We start from the raw sequence: 22,921 nt of genomic DNA, 5'->3' as shown, positions 1-22,921 counted from the left end.
AAGGAAAGGTAGGGAGGAAGAAGAAGAAGAAGAAGAAGAAGAAGCAGTTTTGGTGGTAATTAAGTGTCCAGCTGAGCCCTAGTGGGCCTTGCCACGGCCGCGGGCTATGCTAATGAGCATGCCCAGCGGCCAGGGCTAGCTTATTAAGCGCTCGCTGGACAATATGGTGGGAGAGATGCTGTAACCACTGGCAGACTCACGTCTCAACAAATGACTAACAGTCTTCCCAAGAAGAAATGCAATTCCATTAATTGGGAAACTGGATCAGAATCTTCTCCCTTTCTTCTTGTTGTACTATCTGTCACTTGTTTTATCTCTTTTGCAATTTTCCCAGGCAACGATCTACTAAACATCTTCCTCTGCAACTCCCTGAATAAAAAAATGTAAACCTTTAAATAATTACTTACTAGAAATCACATGCTATCCATCATTTAAATGCTAATTTTCATCCACAGGAACTGATTTTATCACTTGACCAGAGCTGATTGTTTTGAGAAGTAAATGAAACATGACAACGAACACGGAAAATGGACAAGACAAGCAATCCTGAAACAATCATTTCAGCAATTGTTAAAACTGAACCCCCCCCCCCAATCCATCCATCTCGGTTATTCCATCCAACTCCTGTCTGCGACAAAGATACAAAGCTAGAATATGAGGTGAGGCGATGTGTTCTGTGAAGATCAGAGTTCAGCCAGCAGGGCTACATATACCGGTGTTTGAGTCCTATTGAAAAATGTAGTGCAAATTACCATGTGTGTATTTTCGGCCTTGGCCTTCGTGGTTTGTGGGTACTTTGGGCAGCATGCCAGAGGTGAAACAGGAAGGAGAAGTGTTCTTGGAAAAGAATGAGACAACTGAGAGCCCGGGACCTCTGAAATTCCTCAATGCAGATGAAGTGCACTTTACCCCCGGGGTTTTTTTTACATCCATTTTTAGCATCTTGTGCCGAAAAGAAGAAAAAAAATTCTTGCTTATAACATCAAATGTGTCATCAGATCGATTGGCCTGTAATGCTTTAGGGAGAGAGGTGATTGGTCTACTGGATCTGTTACCAGCAACATTACAAATGTTATAATTAAATCTAAAGTGACAATTATTTCTTGTAAATCCCATAAAAATGTCTGACAGTAAGTTGATGTGATTCTCACCATTTTTAATACCAATCATTTCTATTAGGACACATTCTAGTGGCAGATTTCTAAAGCAGAAATCTAATGTTTATACATCATTTGACAGCATCTGAAAGCTGAACATGGGTGCTACTCTCATGTACCGTTTCTCATCTGCAAACAGAAGCGGGGGGGGGGGGGGGGGGGCAACTGTTGTGCTGAGAATGGCTTCAGCTTTGGACTAAATTAAGCAAACATGTAGAAAAGCTGCATAAAATCTCGTCAACAATCAGTCTTTATACAGCACAAATAAAACAAATGTCAAATGGCCGCTATCGATTTGAAACAGTGTTGAAAAATGAGAATAATGATCTGCAGAGTGAACGTAGGTATTTCAGAAAATTATGACTAGTTTGACAAAAAAATACCTATAGGAACTTTCACATTATGTTGGCAGGTTTATTAAAGAATTAAATATTTAACAGGCTCAATTCAGAGCATAAGAGTATGCAACCTCTGTGTTATTGTAACTTTATTAGCTTTTTCAGCTGTTTTCATCTAAATCTGTTCTTGCAGTTACTTTTATTTGTGAGGTAAGATTAAAGGTGTACCAACTGTGATGATATTGGCGTAGTATGGCATTTTTAACAAGAGAAAATGTATAAACAGAGAAATTCCTATTAATTATGTTTAAAGATTATTATTATCAAGGACTTTTGCATCGGTTAGTGTGTTGTATTGTTGGTCTGAGCATTTTGTTTTAAAGCTTCTGTCTAGAAGGTGACGAATGATAAGATGTTTAACAATTACATGATAAGTTTCATTAAAGGTGTCAACCCTGAGTGCACTTAGCATTAAGCATTTCAGATCCAGCTCAACAAAACAGGGTATGTGAATTGGGATGTGGCAGAGCAAGGTCCCTGATGCAGCCTATGTTCCAACTCAACCAGGAGCAGAACGGACTGAGAACAAGCAACGAGTCGAAGCTGAAATTCCTGTCTGGACACCTATGGTCTCATGTAGATTTATTATATGCATTTTTAGTATTCAGTAGAAGGGGTGGGGTCTCCTTTAGGGTTGTCACGGTAACAGGTGTAGCGGTAAACCCCAGTAAAAAGTTAATAAAAATAACCGTCTTGTTTTTTAAAATATATATTATCTCGTGGATTACCGTGGCTGCGGTGTAGGCGTGGTGACCCTTACCAGCCACCGTATCATCTGCTGAAGTTGCCAGCAGCACATGCGCACTTAGTTGTTTACAACCAAAACTTTCTTGAAGCTAAAGCTGAAATAATGGCCAAAGGAGGAGACGGCAGCACGCAGGACATTCATTATACCTAAAAGAAGACAAAGTTGGAAGTACGGGCATTTTTTGGATATTTGAAGAATGCCGAGGGACAGCTGATAGAAGACGGCTATCCTGTTTGCAGGACGTGCAGAAAACGTGTCTGTGAAAGGCAGCAACGCTTCAAATCTCATGACACATCTGCGTGACCATCACCCACAACTCTACAGTCAACGCAAGGCAAGTTGACGTTAGTGTTTTAGCTAAAATGCGTGATCCGAGGATTTGGTTGAGGGAGAATGCAACGAGTCGCTATATAAAGCAGCCGCAGCACCGCTACCTGCATATAAACCGTGTCGCGGACACCCCCATGTTGAAATGACGCTGTGCATTACGGGGCTCCCAGGGGCAGATAAGAGTTGGTCTCTCTCAGAGAATAATTATGAATTTAACAATGATTACTGCCTGATGACTAGGGCTGCAACAACGGATCGATAAATTCGATGAAAATCGATTACTAAAAGCGTTGGCAACGAATTGCGTCATTGATTCGTTGTGTCGCACGACTCTTCCAAGGACGGTGATGAGCACCTGCGCGTCAGGAGGCAACGCGCTTTGCCAGAGCATCAGTACTGACACCCGCTGTAAAATGGACATTTGACCAAATTGTGACCTTTACCCTCTTGCAATTTAACCTTCCCCTCACCCCCATCCTAACCTTAACCAGCTTGCGCATGCAAAGCTCTGATCGTTGACGCACTCCATACATCTGCGTCCTGAGCACGGCCACAGTAACGTTATCAAATTAGATGTCACCACCTCCAAAACAAAGTTGACACGCGATCGTTCATGTCGGCTCATTTCCTTTTATGTTTTCTGTCTTTATTTGTGCCTGATGCTTCTTGCTGCTGTGGAGCGGAGCGCATCACCTGTTTTGTCCTCCGGTGACGCACCTCACCGGTGTGGCCGGCGAGCAGCGCGCACTCCGCTGTTTTTGCGGTTGGTAGATCTTTTTGAACTGCTCAAAGGTAACTCATAAGGTGAATATAATAAGCCAGGTAGCAGTTTTTCTTTAGGATTGCGAGGAGATGCAGGAAAATAATAAACAGAGACAGGACAGAAAATAGTCAAATAAAAACAAGATAGTTTTTGTACCTGCTGGTTGCAACAAACAGACACCATTGAAGGTAATCAGAAGTGAGGAACAGAAAATGAAATAATTATTTCAATGTTTAGATCAGCAGGAACTCTGAGAGGCTGCAGGGGCATCAGTGAGTTTGCGGCCGCTGCACAGAGGGAGGGGGGAGAGGGTTGAAGCAAGATGCAGAAACTACCGTTGTTAAAAGAGATGTGTTTAACTTTGAAAATGTGGGCGCAATTTTAATAGTCAAAAACTCCAGCGAACCAACCCCCCATCCCCCGCGCCGCTTCAGGTATATGATGTCATCAACGACAAGTCAAAGCCGACTCGATTTTCATTACTTGACTGTCGACTTTAAAAAAAATTAAGTCATGCAGCCCCTGCTACAGAGGCGTACCTTTGTGTCCTGCCATTTCTTGAGTTAAGTTTGGAAGATGAAGCACTTCAACCTTGCCACCGTGCCTCCTGTCATCTTGTCTCATTTTTGGTTTAAGGTGCCTACCTCCATTTGACTGTAGCATTTGTATTAACAGGTTACAAAGTTAATTAAATGTTGTTTGATAAGCTATCATCTTGTCTTTAGTATTAGATGGCACATACTGTAGCTGATCACACTTCAATCTAGAAGCTAATGATGGGTATATTAGAGCATCCTGGTGTAATAGGCTAAACTTTTATGAATGACACGATTAGTCGACTAATAAAATAGTCGTTTGTGGCAACCCTACTTAAATTGGTTGTTTTTCAAATTTCACTGGCTATTTGATGTGTCAAATCAACAATATGTTGCGCTGTGACTGGTTTGAGAAACACATGAGAATAGGGGGCAGCACTTATGACCCGTCTACCAATAGAAAAGTATCAGGAAAAAGTTTTAAGCAATATGAGGACAACAACAGAGGTTATGCTGAGAGAGATGCATCTAAAGGATATTTTTTGAGTTTTCAGACATATATTATGTTGGGTTGTGAATGTATAACTTGTGGACTATTTTATTGGAGTACTGTCAATGGACCTTTGCGGATGTAAAAAGATTTTTTTTCCAAGATAGCTTTATTCTGTCAGTGATATAAGGCTTTGAACATTGAGATAGACATCTTGCATTTGTGAGGGGTTTAACCATAGTATTTACTGTGTCTACAGTTATGACTGAATCACTGATTGGCATACATCGCTGGATCACATCGCTCATAAGAATCCTAACTATATAATAATGTATAGCACGTATATGTACATAGAAAGTGTGTTACCAAAAGGCGCTGATTTGACGTGACGGTTTGCAATATCCCATTGACAAGACTAATGCATAAAAAATGTCTAAAACAAACGGCAAGGGGACTGGCCTATCGCTGATTGCCTATCAATTTGTCTAATGACCCAACTTTATCGAGAAACTGACGACTGATTGCATGTTCACTTTATGATTTCTGACACCAAGTGTGACTAATTTGTCTTTTTTGGAAACACTCATTCACTCAACAGGTGTACTGATAGTTCCCTAGGCCTGCTGCTAAGTTTAGCTATTTTTCAACCCAGTCATCAAGTTTTGTCCAAAAAAGCAACCAACAAAAGCTAGCAATTTATAGGTCACACACACACACACACACACACACACACACACACACACACCACCAGGGCTGCTCTTTAAGAGTGAGATTATTTTCTCTCTCCAGGAACATCTCAGTCGGCTCCACTGTACTCGGTCAGTAGAGAAAAGGACAGGTGCAGCGCCAATAATAATCCTGTTTAATGAAACTGTTGATAAATTTAGGTCCTCACAGGTTTGCCAAACCAGAGAACCCAATGATTGTCCAGCGCCATGTTTTACAATTTTAGCAGTTCTATATTTGTCCTATTTTGTTACAGCATGCCCTCTTGTCTTTTAAACATTAGACTAAAATAAGGAGGGATGCTTTTCTATCGGGCTGTGCACCAGAAAATGGCAGCAAAAACTGAACTGCATCAGGTATGAAATGATTAGAGGGAGCTGTCCAGAGGGCATATGTCAGGGATGTATGAGATTAAATGTTCAAGCTAGTAAAAGAGTTACAAGCTTAAGCAATGAGCGTTTTTTAACCTGTGGTCCAAACAAACATTTATCTTTATTATCGTAACCCGTTTCTAAACAAGTCACAGTTGTAATCTGTAATTGTTACAGCAGAAGGACTGAAGAAATAAAATGTTCACAACAAGCGATCACAATTATATCACATGATCTGTGCACTCTGGCCACAACAAAAACTTCTTTAAAAGTTTCTGGTTGCACAAAGTTGTCTGTGTGCTTGCTGCCTGCTGCAAAGCCTTGTGGGTAATCACCAAAAACTGACAGTTTAGCGTGGAGTCCTTTAGAGATACTTTAATTAGAAAGTTGTCAGAGATTTTTCTGAAAGTAGGTTGAATGCTGACTGGTAGTGCGAGCAAAGAAGGGGTGACAAAATCAGATTGTGGCTGATGTGTAAAATCTTCAAACTATTTTAAAAGAATGAATATACACAATCTGAAAAATGTTTAAATCCAGCTTCCTTTTGCCAACTGTACAAGTTTATGTTTTATGACATCTGTCATTTTCATGGCAAAACAAAGCCAGAATTTCCTACACTAAATAGTTCCACTCATCCAGAAACTCCCAAATTACAACTAAATACAATTTAGTCATTGTACAACCATCCTAAAACACAAAAAAACATCTTCAAGCTCTAAAGGGGGTAAATCAATATCAACAGGGTTCAGACTTTGTCCAGGATTTATAAAAATTTCCATTAGACTGAATCATTATTTATAATGTTGATGTTAAGTCTGCCTTTGGTGAGAGATGGAGCCAATTAAAACTACTTGTTCACAAAACAGTAGGAACTCTCAATACAGAAGGATGTTGAGTATTTCACTCTTAAGGTTGGTTTATGCTTGACGCGTCCGCGAGGTCCGCATGGCTCCGTGCGGCAAAATTGTGTCATTTTAACATCCACTCCCCTCCACCGCACCTCCGCATGGCCCAAACATTCCGCACCGCGCACCTAGGAAATTTTCTAACCACGCGGACTGGCAAGAACTAGTATGGCAGAGGTTCGTAAATACAGACATTTGTATGATTCAGCTCTCAGAGATCACCGTGATCAACATGTTGTTAATAATTTTTGGAGAGAAATAGCTCGCACTGTCGGAAAAGACGAGGACGCTGTTAAAAATGCTGGAATGCCATGTTGTAAACAACAGTAATTTCTACTTCTACTATGGTGTAGTGTTGGATGCATGCCATAGAGCTCCATGCTGCCCCGTTCAGTTTGGGAGAATATTGGCTCACCGCAGAGACGAGCCGCACGAACCATAAACGCTGCGAGTTGTGAAGCGCGTTCCATCCGCGAGCCGCATCACCAAGCGGAAAGTGAATGCGTCAAGCATAAACCAAGCTTAAGATGGGCTACTACTAGTCTAAGAGCTTATTCCTAAAGGTTGATCTAATATCAAATGGCACACATCATAAAGGTTGAAATTTGTGCAACAGCTACTAATTAACAAGTTCTTCATATTTTTTAGTATTATTTATTGATTTCTTTTTACAGGTTGCATGCATTTTTAAAATACTTAACTGGGTCAAAGGTTAATTTGCTTTCAGCAAGTAGTTCCTTTAAACAAGACTTGAATGTTGCTTCAACTAGAAGAAGGGTACTTTCTTCAGAATGAGTGTGAAAAGAACAAACCATGTCCCTGAGTGTTACTTTCTGCCATACTTAAGCTCTTCATAAAAACTGATTCTGTGTCTGTAGAAACGAAGTGAGAAGAAGTAGGAGGGTGGAAGGTGGGCGTGTACAGTGTGCATGTATTGTTTGTAAATCGCCCTCCTGGCAAAAGGGACACTTGGTCACACAACCAAGGTCCTGTGGGAGGTGGGACAAGACTGAGAGGTAATTCTATATGAGCATGCACGCATATAAGAGGACCAAGTGTTAGCACAATAAAGGCAGCCTCTATTAAAGAGACACTCAGAAAATTACAGCTGCGAGGCAGAAAGAGCAGAGGAGCAACGATGACAAAGAGGAAGAAAATCTTTGGAAAGCCCTTGTAGAGGTAATGGTTTAACAGCTGTTTGGCAACAGAGCCATGGGCTATGTCTACTTGGTTTTTAGGCTGTCACTTAGGACAGGGTCACACATCAAGTTTGGTACTGGTCCCAAACTCATGAAAGACAGAGCACTTTCAAACAATTATTTACAAAAATAAATAAATAAAAAAGGGACGAGTGGGTGACAAGAAGAGAAGATTTGTTGTGGTGGCACAGCAGGAAATGCTCACCACTAACCTCATTTACATGCAGGTCCATGGAGAACAGAGGGGAGAGCTTATTCCATTTCCAATCTCCATGTTAAATGCTAGCCCGGACAGCTGATGGGAACAAGATCCACTGTTCACCTCCCTTCTCTGTGTACGGATACCTGCCTCCCCATTTTAAGCTATAAAAATAGATGTTCTAATAAATCTCAATAAAAAATCTATAATCCTAACGAGCTATGTGTGCTGTTGTTTACTTTGTGCTTACTACTGCAACCAACCCCCATAGGTCTCTCTGTTCTGTCATAACCAGGTTGTGACCCGAGGCTGGCGCATTCAAAGCCATCCTTCACCCACTGAGTCTGTTCTGTGGCATAATGATTGCTATGACAACCATCACTTAAAGCCACGGGTAGGTGGAGGAGAGATGTCAGCTTCTCGTCTACTCTTCTGATGATCTCATTTCTGGCTGGCAGATACAACAAGGTCAAACCACTGAAACTGGAAAAGTGGCTGCTTGCTACATGCAAATGACAGAACCCTGTTTCCAAACAATTACACCGCCCTGTCCAAATCAACATGGGGTTACGCTTTGGGAATCACAATGGGGGGGGGGGGGGACTTGAAAAAAATAATAAAAGAAGGGGTTGGGGGAAGTCAGAGAGAATTAGATGTAGAGGGAGGGATAGTTGTAAATGTAGTTGGCCAGCTATGAGCCTAGACTCTGGCTGTGCGTGCCAAATGAGGTCTTTAAATGGTTTTTCTGGGAGGATTTGTGCTAATCTAGAAAACCTTCTGGAGTAAGTGCAAATACATCTGCCACTGACCACTCCCCTGCAGAGTATGAGGGATTAATGGCATGGCAATCCCAAATAACATGGCCAACATTCAAAGGACTTGTGGGGTGTGGGAAAACAAGGGCAATTATGAGCTGAGCTATGTGATCCACTTCTATATGCTTGGTCTTCTGATGCCTCAGTTTAAGCTTCTAATTTGTCCGTCTTTGTTTCCACCTATGTTCCTGCTTCTTCAAAGAAACTAAAAGCCACCAGGCTCTTCACACAGAAATATCTCATGACTGGCTAATTTCATTATCATCACAAGGGTAAAATCTATTGGCCAAATGCCCTTGGTAAACAATGGACCTATATCTTTCTTTTAATGTACCATGCAAATGGCACAACCATGGTGATTAAATGGGACGTTAACGTGACAACACTGAATTAGTTGAGATGTTCGAGTGCATTTTAGACATCATAAATTACCTCACACTGAACTGATATAACCTTCCTCCAAGACGGCAATGATTTTAACTTCTCATGGGTTTTTGTCCTCGAGCCAAACACTTCCACTCTTATTTTAGAGGTGATATATCGTTCCCCTGGAGAGCCGTCAATGCCTTACGGACCTGCAACGCTTTGTCTGTACCAACCCCCTCCTCTTCTGTGCTTTTAATCTCTCGACTGAACTGTTACTGTCCCAAAAAGCTGCAGATACACAGCTGTTAGCCCAGCATGTTGAAAACATTAGCCTTCGCCGTGCTCTTTCCTCCATAAATGTGCTAAAAAAGAACCATTCCACACAAGGAGGAGTGAGGGAAGGGTTAGCCTGGCCAGCGCTCTAAAGGCTAACAGAAGCCAGGCTGTGCTAAAGGAGGGAATGTGTGTCCATGTGTGTGCAAGAGGCCCCCTGCCCTTCTCTACCCACACAGGAAGTGAGGTCATCTCATTGCACTGCACCGTGCAGTGTGTTATGCGAGGGTGACGAAGATCAACAAGCTGCCCAGTCTCCTGGAGAATATACATTTTATGGAGACCTACGCTAAATCAAAACATTCTAAAAGCAGCTTTGTGGGGAGACTATAATGCACTGAAGTATGTCTGTGACTGCAGTCAAAAAGCTATAATCAAACAAAAAAAAATAATTTAGTATCTTCAGCCAAAAACCCAATTTCAAGCACAGCTTAATGATGTACCACATGCTCAAGCATTTCTCTACAGCCTACAGGGGAGGCTCTTTCTTTTAAGACAACTGAGGAAGTTCTTTAATTTTAGTGTCTTTAGTAACACAGAGGCAAACAATAAATCACATCCCTGTTTAGAACAGGCGTCTGGCATGACTGGCCGGCTTCAGCTCCCCAGACCACCACCTCCTCCTCCACTCCTCTCATGCTCTCCATCCCTCATGCCTGTTAAAGGCTCGTCCTGCAGGGCCTGGATGCACTTGTGTGGTACAACAACAGAGAAACCGCCCAAAGCTCTTAACAGCTCTTCCTCTCCACTTCCTCCCTCCCTCCATCTCCAATGCTACCACCAGAAGCCTCCTCTCTCTCTCCGCTCTGTCTTTCCCAGCTGCACCGGCGAGCTGTTCCGTATGAACTGCTGCCAGCTGAAAGCCTGCTACTCCTGTGAGATTGCTATTACTCAGTGCAAGCAGGGCTCTACGTAGCCAAAGGGCTGCTCTCCGAGCTGTAGATCTCCATGTTGTGACTTGTCAACACGGAAAAAAATCGTTACCGAGACTGAGGCACTTCCATTCCACACAAAGGGGGTTCTGATTGCAACCAGGCAGGTACTGTACTGGAGGCTGTAGGACTGCCTGTTGCCTGGTTCAGTTATCAGGAAAGATACTTAGAACTTTTTACAAAGAAGGCACCTACACAAAGTATATCTCTTTTTATCCACTATGGCGTCATTTCCTTGTCTTATTTGCAACCCAAATTGCACATCAGGTAAAAATACCATAATTTAGTTAAAATGTTGCCAACACAAATGATATGAAAGAGTAAGTTGTTTTTACTACCACCCTGACACATAGTTACAATTATACTTTAGACAGAAATAAACAATCTATTAATAGAACATTAGCAGCACACAGTTGCAACCTCCACATCTTATGTACATTAAGTATAAATCAGCTGCTGTCTGTGATGCTACTCTACCAAATGAGTCCCTGTGCTCAACCATCTGAATTGTGTGTTTGCAAAACTCATTCATAGCTTTTCATTTTATTTCCTGCATCGCTGCACAGAATACCAGAGACACTCTGTTTGTCTACTTCCTATTTATCATTTTCTTTATTGCCTCCTTTACATACTCTGCTGCATGAGAGCCATTAAACCGCTGGGCAGGCAGCACCGCATGCTTCTGATCAAATAAAATCAATTCAGTGTGCAGCAAAGCTAAGCAGTGACAAATATCAGAAATCCAAATGTCTGTATTAAAGCCAGTAGCCACAACATCAGACGAAACTGCCCATGGGTCGAGGAAAACTTTTCTGTTTTGCACAGCACTGAGACAATTCTGTGCTGTCGGGGGTTTACTTTCACTCAAATATCTCCTACTTGAATCTAAAAAGGTGTCTTTAATCAAATGATGAACTGATTATCTCAAGAGTTGAATCAAAACATTATGTCAGCTCCGCTGCCCCCCATAAACCTGACGGACAGCCCCATCTCAACCGTGGACTCCTTCCACTTACTTGGGACCACCATCACCCACAAATTCAAGTGGGAGAAGCCCATCAGCTCCCTCCTCAAAAAGGTCCAGCAGAGGATGTTCTTCTTGCTGCAGCTGAGGAAACTGAATGCCAACCAGGATGATGATGGTCCAGTTCTACATGACCATCATTGAGTCCACCTCACTTCCTCCACCACCGTGTGGTACGCTGGGGCAACTGTGAGGGACGAGTGCTGACTACAGTGTGTTGTGTGGCAATCACCTGACATGTTACAAAGATCATGAGTTTCCTGACTGCCACAGACCTTGTTGGATACACCTGTATTCATTCATCTTTATTAAAGGAATGGTTTGAGCCCTTGTCTGCATCAACAATAAGCACTGAGGTGAAGTGTTGAAGACGCCACTTTATTATCTTTATTGCTTTAAAATAATGCAATAACTTGTACATTGTCATCAGAGAAAGTTCTACGTGATGGAAAGTGCTGTTCTTTAAAACATATATAATTAATGTCACAGATTTTCCACACCAGCATCTAACGACTGTTACGTTAAGTTGGTGTTTTCAGCCTGACAAATTAAAACATCCCCTCAGGAAGTGCCACCATGTTGCACATCAGCGCCAAATTCACATGACTAAACAAGGAAGAGAGATGAGATACGTTACTGAGCTGCTTGACTGGATCAGTTGCCAACATCTAGACTAATTTGTAGAATAAACCGGTCTTCTTCTACCACTGACTGATTTCTAGAATCTAAGAATTTTTAAAGTGTGTAAGTGAATGCAGCAAAAGGCAGGAAATACACATCCACCAGAACCACAGCTTAATAAATGATTCAATCAAATGATTGTGTTAACTAAGATTGTGATTTTTTTTAAACGAGGAAGCCATATGTGTTCCTTATTTATCTAATAACAGGGACTGTCATCTTCCTAAAGAGCTGAAGAAGAAACCAAACTCTCAGCAGTTTTCTGTCTTTCAGAAGCTGCTGGCAGACATGCTGTTATTCCATCAGTGCATCTGCCCGCCCCCCCCCCCCCCCCCCCCCGCCCCCCCCCCCCCCCCGATTTCATACTTCATGCTGTTGTTGATGTGCTTTGCAAGAGTTTGGTGAATGAAGTTTGTGGTCAAGTCTGCAAAGTAGTTTTCCCTTAAAACATTCGGCCACCCAGCAAGCAGTGCATGTAATACGTGTGCATTTTATTAGCTACATCTCAGCCATCCTTAAGCTCTGAACTGTTAGGAAAAAAATGCTCTAGTCCTTTTGAAATGAATTTTAACTTCTGATCTCTTGTCTTATTCAGGTGCAGAATCGAAGGCTGTAAAGGCCTGGGAGGTCTGAATGTGTCACTTTATTTATTTATTTATTTATTTATTAAAGTGAACCAATAATTCAAGGACGGAGCTAAAGCCTAGAACAAAGACCCATTTGGATGATTTGTAAAGTATTTTGACTTGACGGTGATCTAATCAAGCCTGTACAGCAAAATCTAAATTAAACAGGAACAAAAATAAACAAGAACATGAAAATGACTAATTTTCAAATTCAATGGCTTGAATATTTTATTTGTAAATGTGATGTTTCATTACAAAAGTAGAGAAACTTTCTTACCCAGTGATTCTTCACTAACCCACTAGGGTTGTCACGGTAACCAGTGTAGCGGGAAACCCCGGTAAAAAAGTTGACAATAATAATAACCGTCTTGTTTTTTAAAAACTACATTATCTCGGTGGATTACCGTGGCTGCGGTGTAGGCGCGGTGACCCTTACCAGCCACCGTATCATCTGCTGAAGTTGCCGGCGGCACATGCGCACTTAGTTGTTTACAACCAAAACTTTCTTGAAGCTAAAGCTGAAATAATGGCCAAAGGAGGAGACGGCAGCACTCAGGACATTTATTATACCTCAAAGAAGACAAAGTGGGAAGTACGGGCATTTTTGGATATTTGAAGAATGCCGAGGGACAGTTGATAGAAGACGGCTATCCTGTTTGCAGCACGTGCAGAAAAAGTGTCTGTGAAAGGCAGCAACGCTTCAAATCTCATGACACATCTGCGTGACCATCACCCACAACTCTACAGTCAACGCAAGGCAAGCTAACGTTAACGTTTTAGCTAAAATGCGTGATCCGAGGATTTGGGTTGAGGGAGAATGCAACAAGTCGCTATATAAAGCAGCCGCAGCGCCGCTACCTGCATATAAACCGTGTCGCGGACACCCCCATATTGAAATGACGCTATGCATTACGGGGCTCCCAGGGGCAGATAAGAGTTGGTCTCTCTCCGAGAATAATTATGAATTTAACAATGATTACTGCCTGATGACATTTTCCCAAATCTGCAAAGCTCACTGGAAGGACACAAACCGAGGACAATATTTTCCTGATATAGGGTTTATTACTCAAGTAAGGGTAAAAAAGTATCTGATTAGAAGGCTAATTGAGTACCGAGTATAATCTGCTCTAACATTTTTAAAATGATGACATCAAACAGACAAAAAATAAGAAGTTATGGGCAAATATTGGTATTTTAAAGACTAAAGGGGAAAAATGTCAACAAATAAACAACATCATTACAAAATCATATTTTAGGCTAAATTTAGACACAAACTGAGGGCAATATTTTCCTGATATACAGGGTTTATGTAGTTGTCTGAAAATGTAACATGTTTAAAAAAAATACTGCGATAATATCGGAAACCGTGATAATTTTGGTCACAATAACCATGAGGTTAAATTTTTACACCGTGACAGCCCTATAACCCACAGACCAACAGCAAAATATAGATGTTTTGAGTCAAGAATTTTTAAAAGCTATAAATCCTTCTGTCTGTGTGCCTTCCAATTGTCTGAAGTAGCAAATAAGGTTAACATTTGTGTATAAATATTGATCCCAGCCCTGAGGCTCGGCTACGTCTGTGAAAGCAGGCCCGTTAAACCCTACCCAACAAACACATTGGTTTGTGTTTTCTATTACCGTCAAGCAAAACACAAACGGCGTCATTGTGTTTGTCAGCTGAATACGGTTGCTAATTTGAAAACGTGCTGTTGTGCGATCTAAGACAATATCCAGCGAGAGAAAGGCATGTGGCATCTTTCCTCTGTAGTGTGATTCCGTTTCTAAGTTCAAGCTGTGTACCTTTATTCGCTGTTCACCTTTATGCAGCCAGCGCACCCCCAATCCCATCAAGCAGAGGGGGGAGATTGTGGCAGCGATGGTGAGGTGGAAGATTCTTGGCAGAAAGTGGCCAAAGATTTTATGCCAAGAGGGAAATGGAAACCCTTCTCTCATTTTCTTTTCCCCATAATCCAATGTTTTCAGGCCCCAGCCCCACCAAGGTTATTATAATCATAGCAAGTGGAAAGTAGCCAGCGACCCACCATTACAGTAAGGTAGAGAGCCACCCAGTCGGTCAGTCGGCTATTGGCTGATGGAAAGAGCAGAACTCTGTCTAGAAATGATCAACGCCTCTCCATTTAAAGTGAAGATCATCGAGGGGTGAAAGGAGAGGAATTCAGGGTTAATCATGAGACAGACCAGCTCAGGGAAAAGAAAAATAACAAAAAGACAAAAAGTGCTGAACATTAAGGTCTTGATGTGCCATTACTGCAACCCAAAAGTCATACACACAGGTATAAGCACTTAAACTAATCCATAACTTTTACGAGTGAGCAGTAAGGCAGTCAAACTTACATAAACAATACACAGCAAGGTCAGAGAGAATGGCACTTTTCATGGTGGCACCAAAGGTCGTGTTTGCTTGTCAGAGAGAAGGTGCCATACTGTACTGTGACCTCCATAACAAGAGTATGTACCCTCAGACACACACAGACACATGCACACACGATTGTGAGTTCTCGTTCACAAGTGCGTGCCATGCTCGCACACTTGAAGAATGGTCTCTTCCCACAAGTTATTCCACAAACAGCAAAGCAGTGTGGAGTATGCTGGCCGATGTGAGCCATATATCTGGGTCTGTGTTAAGATAAAGCACCTCCAGCATCAAACCCGGTGTATTAGCGTGCCCTTTTTCCACCACAGATGAAGAGATTTGAAGCTCGATATTGTGCTTGTTGGCTGGCACACCACCACGGCGCTGCTGGCTGCATAATGAAAACACACAGACTGACAGCGGCTGGCAAGAGGTGACACTTCCATTCCAGAGTGGGAAGATCCAAAACAAAGCGCAAGAATGCTTCTGACAAATTCATACTTTTCGGTGACAGTCTGTTGACTGAGTGGGGAAACAACTTCTAAATCAGAGAGGACTTTCATTTAAACCCTGCAGCACAGGCCAAGCACTGCTCCGGCAAAGTGCATACACACACAAGTCAACGTTTCAGAAACATAGGTGAGGAGTACAATTTTTGCAGAGTGGATACAGAGAAAACAAAAACGGTTTATTAAAATGCAAATATGGGCTTTATTTGGGTTCTTTATGGGCTGATAAACGATAAATGATGATTCTGTTCTCAACAGTTAGCACCCTCAAATCTACCATAAATAACAGACTGGTAGTTGTATTAACAAAGTCCACCATTAAATCACTTAGAGAAAATTCCATGTTTTCTTTACAGGATGCTGTTGTTGGACATAGAAGGTAGATGTGGCTCTTTTATTAGACAATCAATACCATTAACCTTACAGGGACACCTAGGTACTACATTTTTGAGATTACAGACTCGTGCAAAAAAAAAAAACATTTGGTTTTACGTTTAAAATATGTGCATGTAATATTAATAGAATAGCGGAGGACTTTGCTAACATTGTGCACACTTGGAAAAATCCAACCAATCCATGCTGAATCACCTCATTTCACACCTAAAACAGAGATAACATTTTACCTCAAAGCCAGTGTCTCAGCGAGCTACTGGCAACATGACAAACAGCACCTGGGCCCATAACTTTTTCAATAAGCTGCATAGGGCTTCTATGTTACTGGGATTTTGAACGGGTTTAAATGATTTGCAAGACAATCGTTCTCTCAAATGACAGTGTCATTATGGGAGTTGGGAACTTATCTCAGACTCTGAATATGAGAGAAGTTTGAGGGGAGTCGGCGACCTAGGGCAAAAGGATAAATCTAGCGTTCTGAGCAGCACATGAGGATAAATTTCACACAAGTACACCACTCTGTGACTAATTTGTGACAAGAAAAATGACATGATGTTAGCACTTATAGCCAACAACAGTTTCAACAAAGATGTAACAGGTTAGCTTGATATGCCATCATTTATATGTAAATATATAGGAGGATCTTTTGTGACGCCAATGTTTGTTTCTTACATTGCATCACGGGATTGTGTGGCATCAAACAGCGCATTTTCCTTTTAATTCCATTGTTTTGCATGTTTGGAGGATTTAGAAAATCCGATGGATGATTCTTGCTGTGTGGATGATTGTTTCGCCCATGGGAGACGTGATAAAAACGTTTTATCTGTAAACAACTGCAAAACACAAAAACGAGATAATTGCGGGTGATTCGGACTCTCCAAGGAAAGTCTAAATCCCTACAGGCGCATTTTGTTCACAGCAAGTCCTTGTGACTAGGTATTTGTTAATTATAGAAGATGTACTTTTAAATCCACCGAGTCATATTGTTTTTGCGTTCCGATTCAAATGTGTCAACCCCGATCATTATATTAAAAATAAATATGGACATTGACTAATGAACACTAACCCGGCTTTGCAGTCACAGTGAGGATTTATCCGTTTTATTTGACCATCGCCCACAGCTGACGTAAATAACGCTGTGACTCTGCTCATCGGGACTGACTCTTGCTTTTGTCACGACCACGGCTTTCTGTTGTGCAGAAAAGATCGGCCCACCTTACCTTGAAACAAAATAATCGTAGGCCTCCAGAGTTTTTGAAAGCCTTTAATTTTTCATGAGTGAAGGGTCTTGGGCTTTCTGTTAAACAGGAATAAATATCTCCCCAGCGGATTTGTGGGAAAAAAACACCCGCGAATCAGACCAACATTTTTCATCATCCCAGAGCTCATACTGGCTTTTAATAACTTTTATTTTGACTTCAACACAGATTCTAGGCTTTTCCGTAAAACTCCTGTCTTTAGATGTTAAAGTGTTTATATATCTGGGATTTCGCCCACAAACTTTCTTGAAAGTGTATGTTGCGTATTGATAGCAATGTGTTGTTGCCACACAGCCACTCACTCACACATGCGCACAAAAATGAAAAAAATATGTCAACAAATATCCTCCAATTGTCTGGCCACGGCCCATGGACAGCTTGGTTTTATGGCAGAATCAATGGTTGTCTTTCCAAACTATCTCTGTGTGCAATTGGACAGAGCTAGGACCAATCAGAGCAATGAACGTCAGTCAACGGGGCATCAAAAAAGATGCAAATACAAACTTTTTCAAAAATAAATGACTTAAGTACCTCTATCTTTTCATGTTTCAAAGAAAAACTCAAGTCTAAATTGTCCAAAGTTGATGCCGAAGCCCCTTCAAACAAGAGCTGCTCCTGAGCCAACACCATCTTTGTAGTTTTTCTCTGCTGCAGCTCTGGTGCTAAGCCCGCCAAAGTCACTCTACAAACAGAGCTCTGTGATTGGCCTGACTTAAAATTGCTCAGGTCAATAGTAGACCTGCAGAGGTTACAATAGAGCGTGACTAGACCAACCAGCAGCGCTAAATCTTTTTGCTACAATTTGTCTAGATTCCCAGGCTAGTGGTAGGTGCATAGAGAGATTCCCACTGAAAATGTTCATTTTTCTTTGCATTTTGAGCTTGCCTGTTCATCATTAGTAACATGACCATTGATACAGGCTTTAAGATGACACTATTACAACCATTGTTGTCAAAATAATCCCAAACTTTTGTTTAAAATTTGCACACACGCCTTTGTGTAAAATTAACAAAATGAATGAATGGATGAAATTAACAAAAATTACAAATATTTAGAACTGCTAAAAAAAGTAATTCTGAACTCAAAGCATACTTTGAAGATTGAGCGTCTTTATAAATGCATAAGAATTGGAAATCAAGTTGACAAAAAACATCTTTCAAGAACTCCAGCGTACACTACTAAACACTTCCCTGCACCAACTTGTAACTGAAGAGGAAATCACATTCCAAGCACAAGCAAGCTCAAAGAAGTCTTGATGCATAGCGACATTAAAAGGACTCCAATGGCTTATTTCCATTATACATCAAAACCTTGCTCTGTGCAGCCCGTTCATGTGACTTCTACGCTTCTTTTGCTGCACACCAGTGAGAACTCGGTGTCAATCACACACACACACACACACACACACACACACACACACACACACACACACACACACACACACACACAAATAACAAATCACTGCACCTACTGTCACCTATGGTCCATGCCTTTACTCCTATAACTGCAAATTCCCCAAGTTCATTTCTAGGTCAAACACCTGACTAGTGTATAACCTGTATTTTTTAAGGAGTGCATAATAGTTGGTGTGATGCAACATTTTACAAACTAGAAAGACAGTGTTGCCACAAATTGTTTAAACACGGGTTACATTTACATACCAATATGAATAATTGAGCTGTCTGCTCACGCAGGAATGATTAAGAGCAGCGTGTCACTTTAATAATCGCTGTCATTGTCCGCTAACATCTAAGGAATCCTCCAGTGGCCGGAGTCCGTTATTGCAGCGTTTCATTATCTGGACTGATAAAAGGCACAGCATCGAGGATACCGAGGGTCAAACGCACAAAAGTAAACCAACCACCGGCCAAAATAAAACTACTCAGGAAGTAATATTTGGGTTTTCGCTGCGGCACAGCGTTGGGTGGAAAATAACTGTCGCTTGCTCTTTTTTTTTCCTCTAACCGTGTTATTGATCGTAGTCTGTCTGCAATGAATGGCTGCAAAGGGAAGGGGGGGAAAACCCTGAACTTCAGGTGACCGACCACGGCTCTAGCATAGCCCTCGATGCCGGACAGGGAGGGGTAACGCTAGGGGAGGGGGGCAGCGTTTACTTGGAAAAAGAAAACCCATCACACTTTGAAAAGTCGGAGTCAACACGGGCGCCAGCGAATTCGGTTCGGCGAGCTGAAGCAGCACAACTGAGGCGAAAGTTGAGAAGAATATCGCCGAGGAAATGAAGTTTACCGAGCCTTGCTAGATAGCGCTAAAGCTAACTAGGCAGGCTGGGGTATGGGGGGGCAAGCCAGACTCCGGCTCGTCTGATCCGACTGACCCTTCATTTTATTGCGGCCAGACTCCCAGATCCTCCCCTTCCTACCCGAAAAGCGACCTAGCAGAGGGGAAGACGTTAGCGAAAACGCTCGACCGTTACACCGCACACGCCACCGACACACACGGTCAACTGACCGCAACCTTTTAGCGGAACAGGACCTTTTAAATACTCTTTATTAAAGCCACGTATATTTTATCCACTTCACCGCCTCGCTAACATTATCCATCGCCAACAACATGGCTGCCTTGCTCGGACCTAAAAAAAGGGGGGAGAAATAACCTACGCCGACCGAGTCTTTTGTCTGTTTCACCTCTATAACCCTAAACTACTGCGCAAAACACACGAAGAGCTGGTAGAAAAATGTGCACACATTCGAGCGAAGGACTTACGTGAAGGCAGGCGCTTGGGCTGCTCCTGCTTCCTCCTTGGCATTTTCCCCCTGCTTATAATCACATTCTCGTCCTTGTTTGGGGATAAGAAGAAAAAAGGTTTTTTCCCATTGAGACTGGAGGCGCCAGTGATGGCAGGGACTTGGTCGCGCACCTGGCTTTGCTCGGTTTAAAGTGTATTGTTGAGGGGGGGAACGGGAGCACGGGCGGAGGAGGCGCCGCTGTTGTTGTTGCCGTGTCTTGACTATGGCTGCTCTCGGTGCAAGTGTGTCTCCGAGCCCCTAACTAACACTAATGCAGGGATCAAAGGGCAGCAACAGCAGAGCAAGCTCACGCGCGTGGGCAGGCACGCACACTCGCACTCACACACACACACACTCATTCACTCACACATTCGCACGCTCTCACACACTCCAACACACACGCTCGCGCGCACGCACACGTTACAGGAGCTCGCCCCCGAGATCAGCGTACGGACAAGGTGCCCCCAAGCTTTCAGGGTTAGAAAGAAAAAGGGAAAATATACATTTAAAATAGCAAAGAGACACGAATTATCTGAGAGAACATATTGATTGAGTCGGGTTATATTAATAGAGCAAATGTAATTTTCTTTGAAAAACAGCCAAACACTGAGCGGCGATAGTAATTTATGCAAATGACGCAAACGAATCTCAGGTCTTTGGCTAAATACACAAAGCACTGAGATTTTTTAAATTCGTTTAATGTGCACAGATTCTTCGTCGATATCTCCAGATATCTTTTTGTGATTTTTTTCGGAACAAAAAAATTAAATACAAATTCATATTTGAAAACTGTGTTTTCTTTAAAACAGAATAATACTAATAAATGTGGTGTTGACGGTATCTAAGGGTATTAACAGGGTTTTACGCTCTATTTTACGAGGAAAGTATTTGCCTGTTTATACTTGATTCATACATTAAAAAGAAAAAGTTTATTTTAGTCTTGGATTCATTTACATCTCCCATAGACCTATTAGTCACTCGCAGGCTTTATATTCTATTATTTAAAAACTGCCTACTAATTTATTCATAGAACATCTATATTCAGAACATATTCAAAGGGAAATTGTGTGGGAACCTGTATTAAATCAGGTGTCCATCTGTGGGGAAAATAGGTCCAACAAATATCCAACCCAATGTAGAAATCTTCTCAAAGTTTTGAGAGCAAAACTGGCCAGAGCTGAATCCTCCTCCCTCTCAGCTGGGTGTTGGGGCTTTTTCACAGCGCAGGCTGTCCCCCACTCCCTGCTGTTGGACTCCTCCAGGCTGCGTTCTGTTGGCCTGCCGCGTTCTTTCACACCTCGGCCGCGTGTGAGGAGAGCTGTGTCTTCATCCCTCCATCCTCTCCATCCTCCAGTTCTCCTCCTGCCATGCCTTCCACCCACCCCCCAGCGGAGGCGCAGGAGGCTCGTTACCGTGGCAATTAGTGAAAAGCCCAAATTAGCCCTCTTGGCTGTCCACAGGTGACAAAGACACTTTGCATTTCTGCTAATTAGGAAACAGAACAACATGATTAAATGGGGCCCTATCAGGAGGAGAGTGGACAAACATATTCCACAAATAGCAAAGAGTGATTTGTTGTTGAATCTCCTGCATGAAATAATCAAGACAGTCCTGTTTTGGGCAGGAACATGCTGGGCGGTGATAGTAATAATGACAACGATGGCTGTGGTTATGCAAACAGCTGTGATCCTCACCTGCACTTGCTGATGGACAATCTGTTGACAGGTGTTCTGACCAGATACACCAGCTCTTGCAAGAAGAGCTCTGTGACAGTAACTTCTTCCAGGTTGGTTGTGTTTCATTGATGAGACTTTCTACACTAAGAAATGAAATGTTGAAGTTCTGTAGCCCACGGTTTTGCTTTGATAGGTCCACTCTCCACTGCAGCTCCACAGGTCCACCATTGGCTTGGCTAAGTTTAGGCCTGGTCGATCACAGTGCTCTATTGGGCGGGCTTTGCATCAGCAGAGCTACAACAGAGCATATAACTACAAAGATGACGGCTCAGGAATGGCGCTTGTTTGAAATGGCTGTGGCATCAATTCTATATGATTTAAACGTGGGAATTTCTTTGAGACATGAACTTTTTCTGCTTTTACTTCTTTGTTGTGTACAACGGGACGTTGACTGATTACTGTCACTCGCTGTCACTATGAAGATGTTAGGTTTTCATTGCTCTGGCTGGTCGTAGCTCTGTCCAACTGCCTGCAGAGACAGTTTCAAAGTCAACCGTAGGTTCTGTCCCTATGAGTTCTGTCTATGAGTCGTTGCCAGACTATATATTTACATAGAAAGGGTGGTTTGGTCCCCTCGGTCATCCGGGAGGAGCTTGGAGTAGATCCGCTGCTCCTCCACGCCGAGAGGAGCAAGTTGAGGTCGCTCAAGCATCTGGTCAGGATGCCTCCTGGACACCTCCCTGGTGAGGTTTTCCAGACACGTCCAACTGGGAGAAGACCTAAGGGGAGACCCAGGACACCATGGAGAGTCTGTGTCTCTCACCTGGCCAGGGAACACCTTGGGGTTCCGTCAAAAGAGCTGTCCCAAGTGGCTGGGGAGAGGGAAGTCTGGGCCTCTCTGCTAGGCTGTTGCCCCCGCGACCCGACTCTGGATAAACGGAAGAAAATGGATGGATGGTTGGATAGGGTGGCTTGCTGGGCTAATGTCAATTGGTTCCACTAGTTGCTTAACTGTAAAGAGTAATGTACATTGGTTTTGGGATTTATGACTCTTTGAAGGAAGCCGTTTACTTCAAAGCGTCATTCAAAAGACTGGCTTTGAGGGGGGTTAGCGTTCTGCCGATGTGCAGGAGAGCGCGCGGGCATAACTGGAAGACAAAATGAACTATTCTATAAGGACTCGGCTCTCTTTGTTCACTTTGAAGAGCTGTTTAAAAGATTTGATTCATCACATCTCTAATCTACATTTACTTTTAACATAACAATGTATGTCAATGTACTTTACATTTAAGCAACTAGTGGAACCAGTTGCCATAACTTGGTTAAACCTTTGATGCATGAACTATGAAATCTTCAACCAT

At 42.4% G+C, this 22,921-nt stretch overlaps 1 protein-coding gene across 4 annotated transcripts in view; it reads right to left on the bottom strand.

Annotated features, from left to right (window-relative positions):
• The window catches only part of znf827 (zinc finger protein 827), an 81,259-nt gene extending 60,952 nt beyond the window's left edge, over nucleotides 1–20,307 (bottom strand). For 2 of the 4 annotated variants that reach the window (XM_015965782.3, XM_015965791.3), the window contains exon 1: nucleotides 19,862–20,307. In XM_015965782.3, the coding sequence (XP_015821268.1) occupies nucleotides 19,862–19,904 (43 nt within the window). In that variant the 5' untranslated portion in view covers nucleotides 19,905–20,307. The remainder of the gene's footprint in view (nucleotides 1–19,861) is intronic. The other 2 variants (XM_015965798.3, XM_054743655.2) reach the window with 1 other exon arrangement.
• Between the last annotated feature and the right edge of the window lie 2,614 nt (nucleotides 20,308–22,921).

The sequence above is a fragment of the Nothobranchius furzeri genome, chromosome 4 (assembly GCF_043380555.1).
Source record: "Nothobranchius furzeri strain GRZ-AD chromosome 4, NfurGRZ-RIMD1, whole genome shotgun sequence".
Taxonomy (NCBI): domain Eukaryota; kingdom Metazoa; phylum Chordata; class Actinopteri; order Cyprinodontiformes; family Nothobranchiidae; genus Nothobranchius; species Nothobranchius furzeri.
Note: the sequence above shows the minus strand (reverse complement) of the source record. Positions and strands in the feature narration are given on the sequence as shown.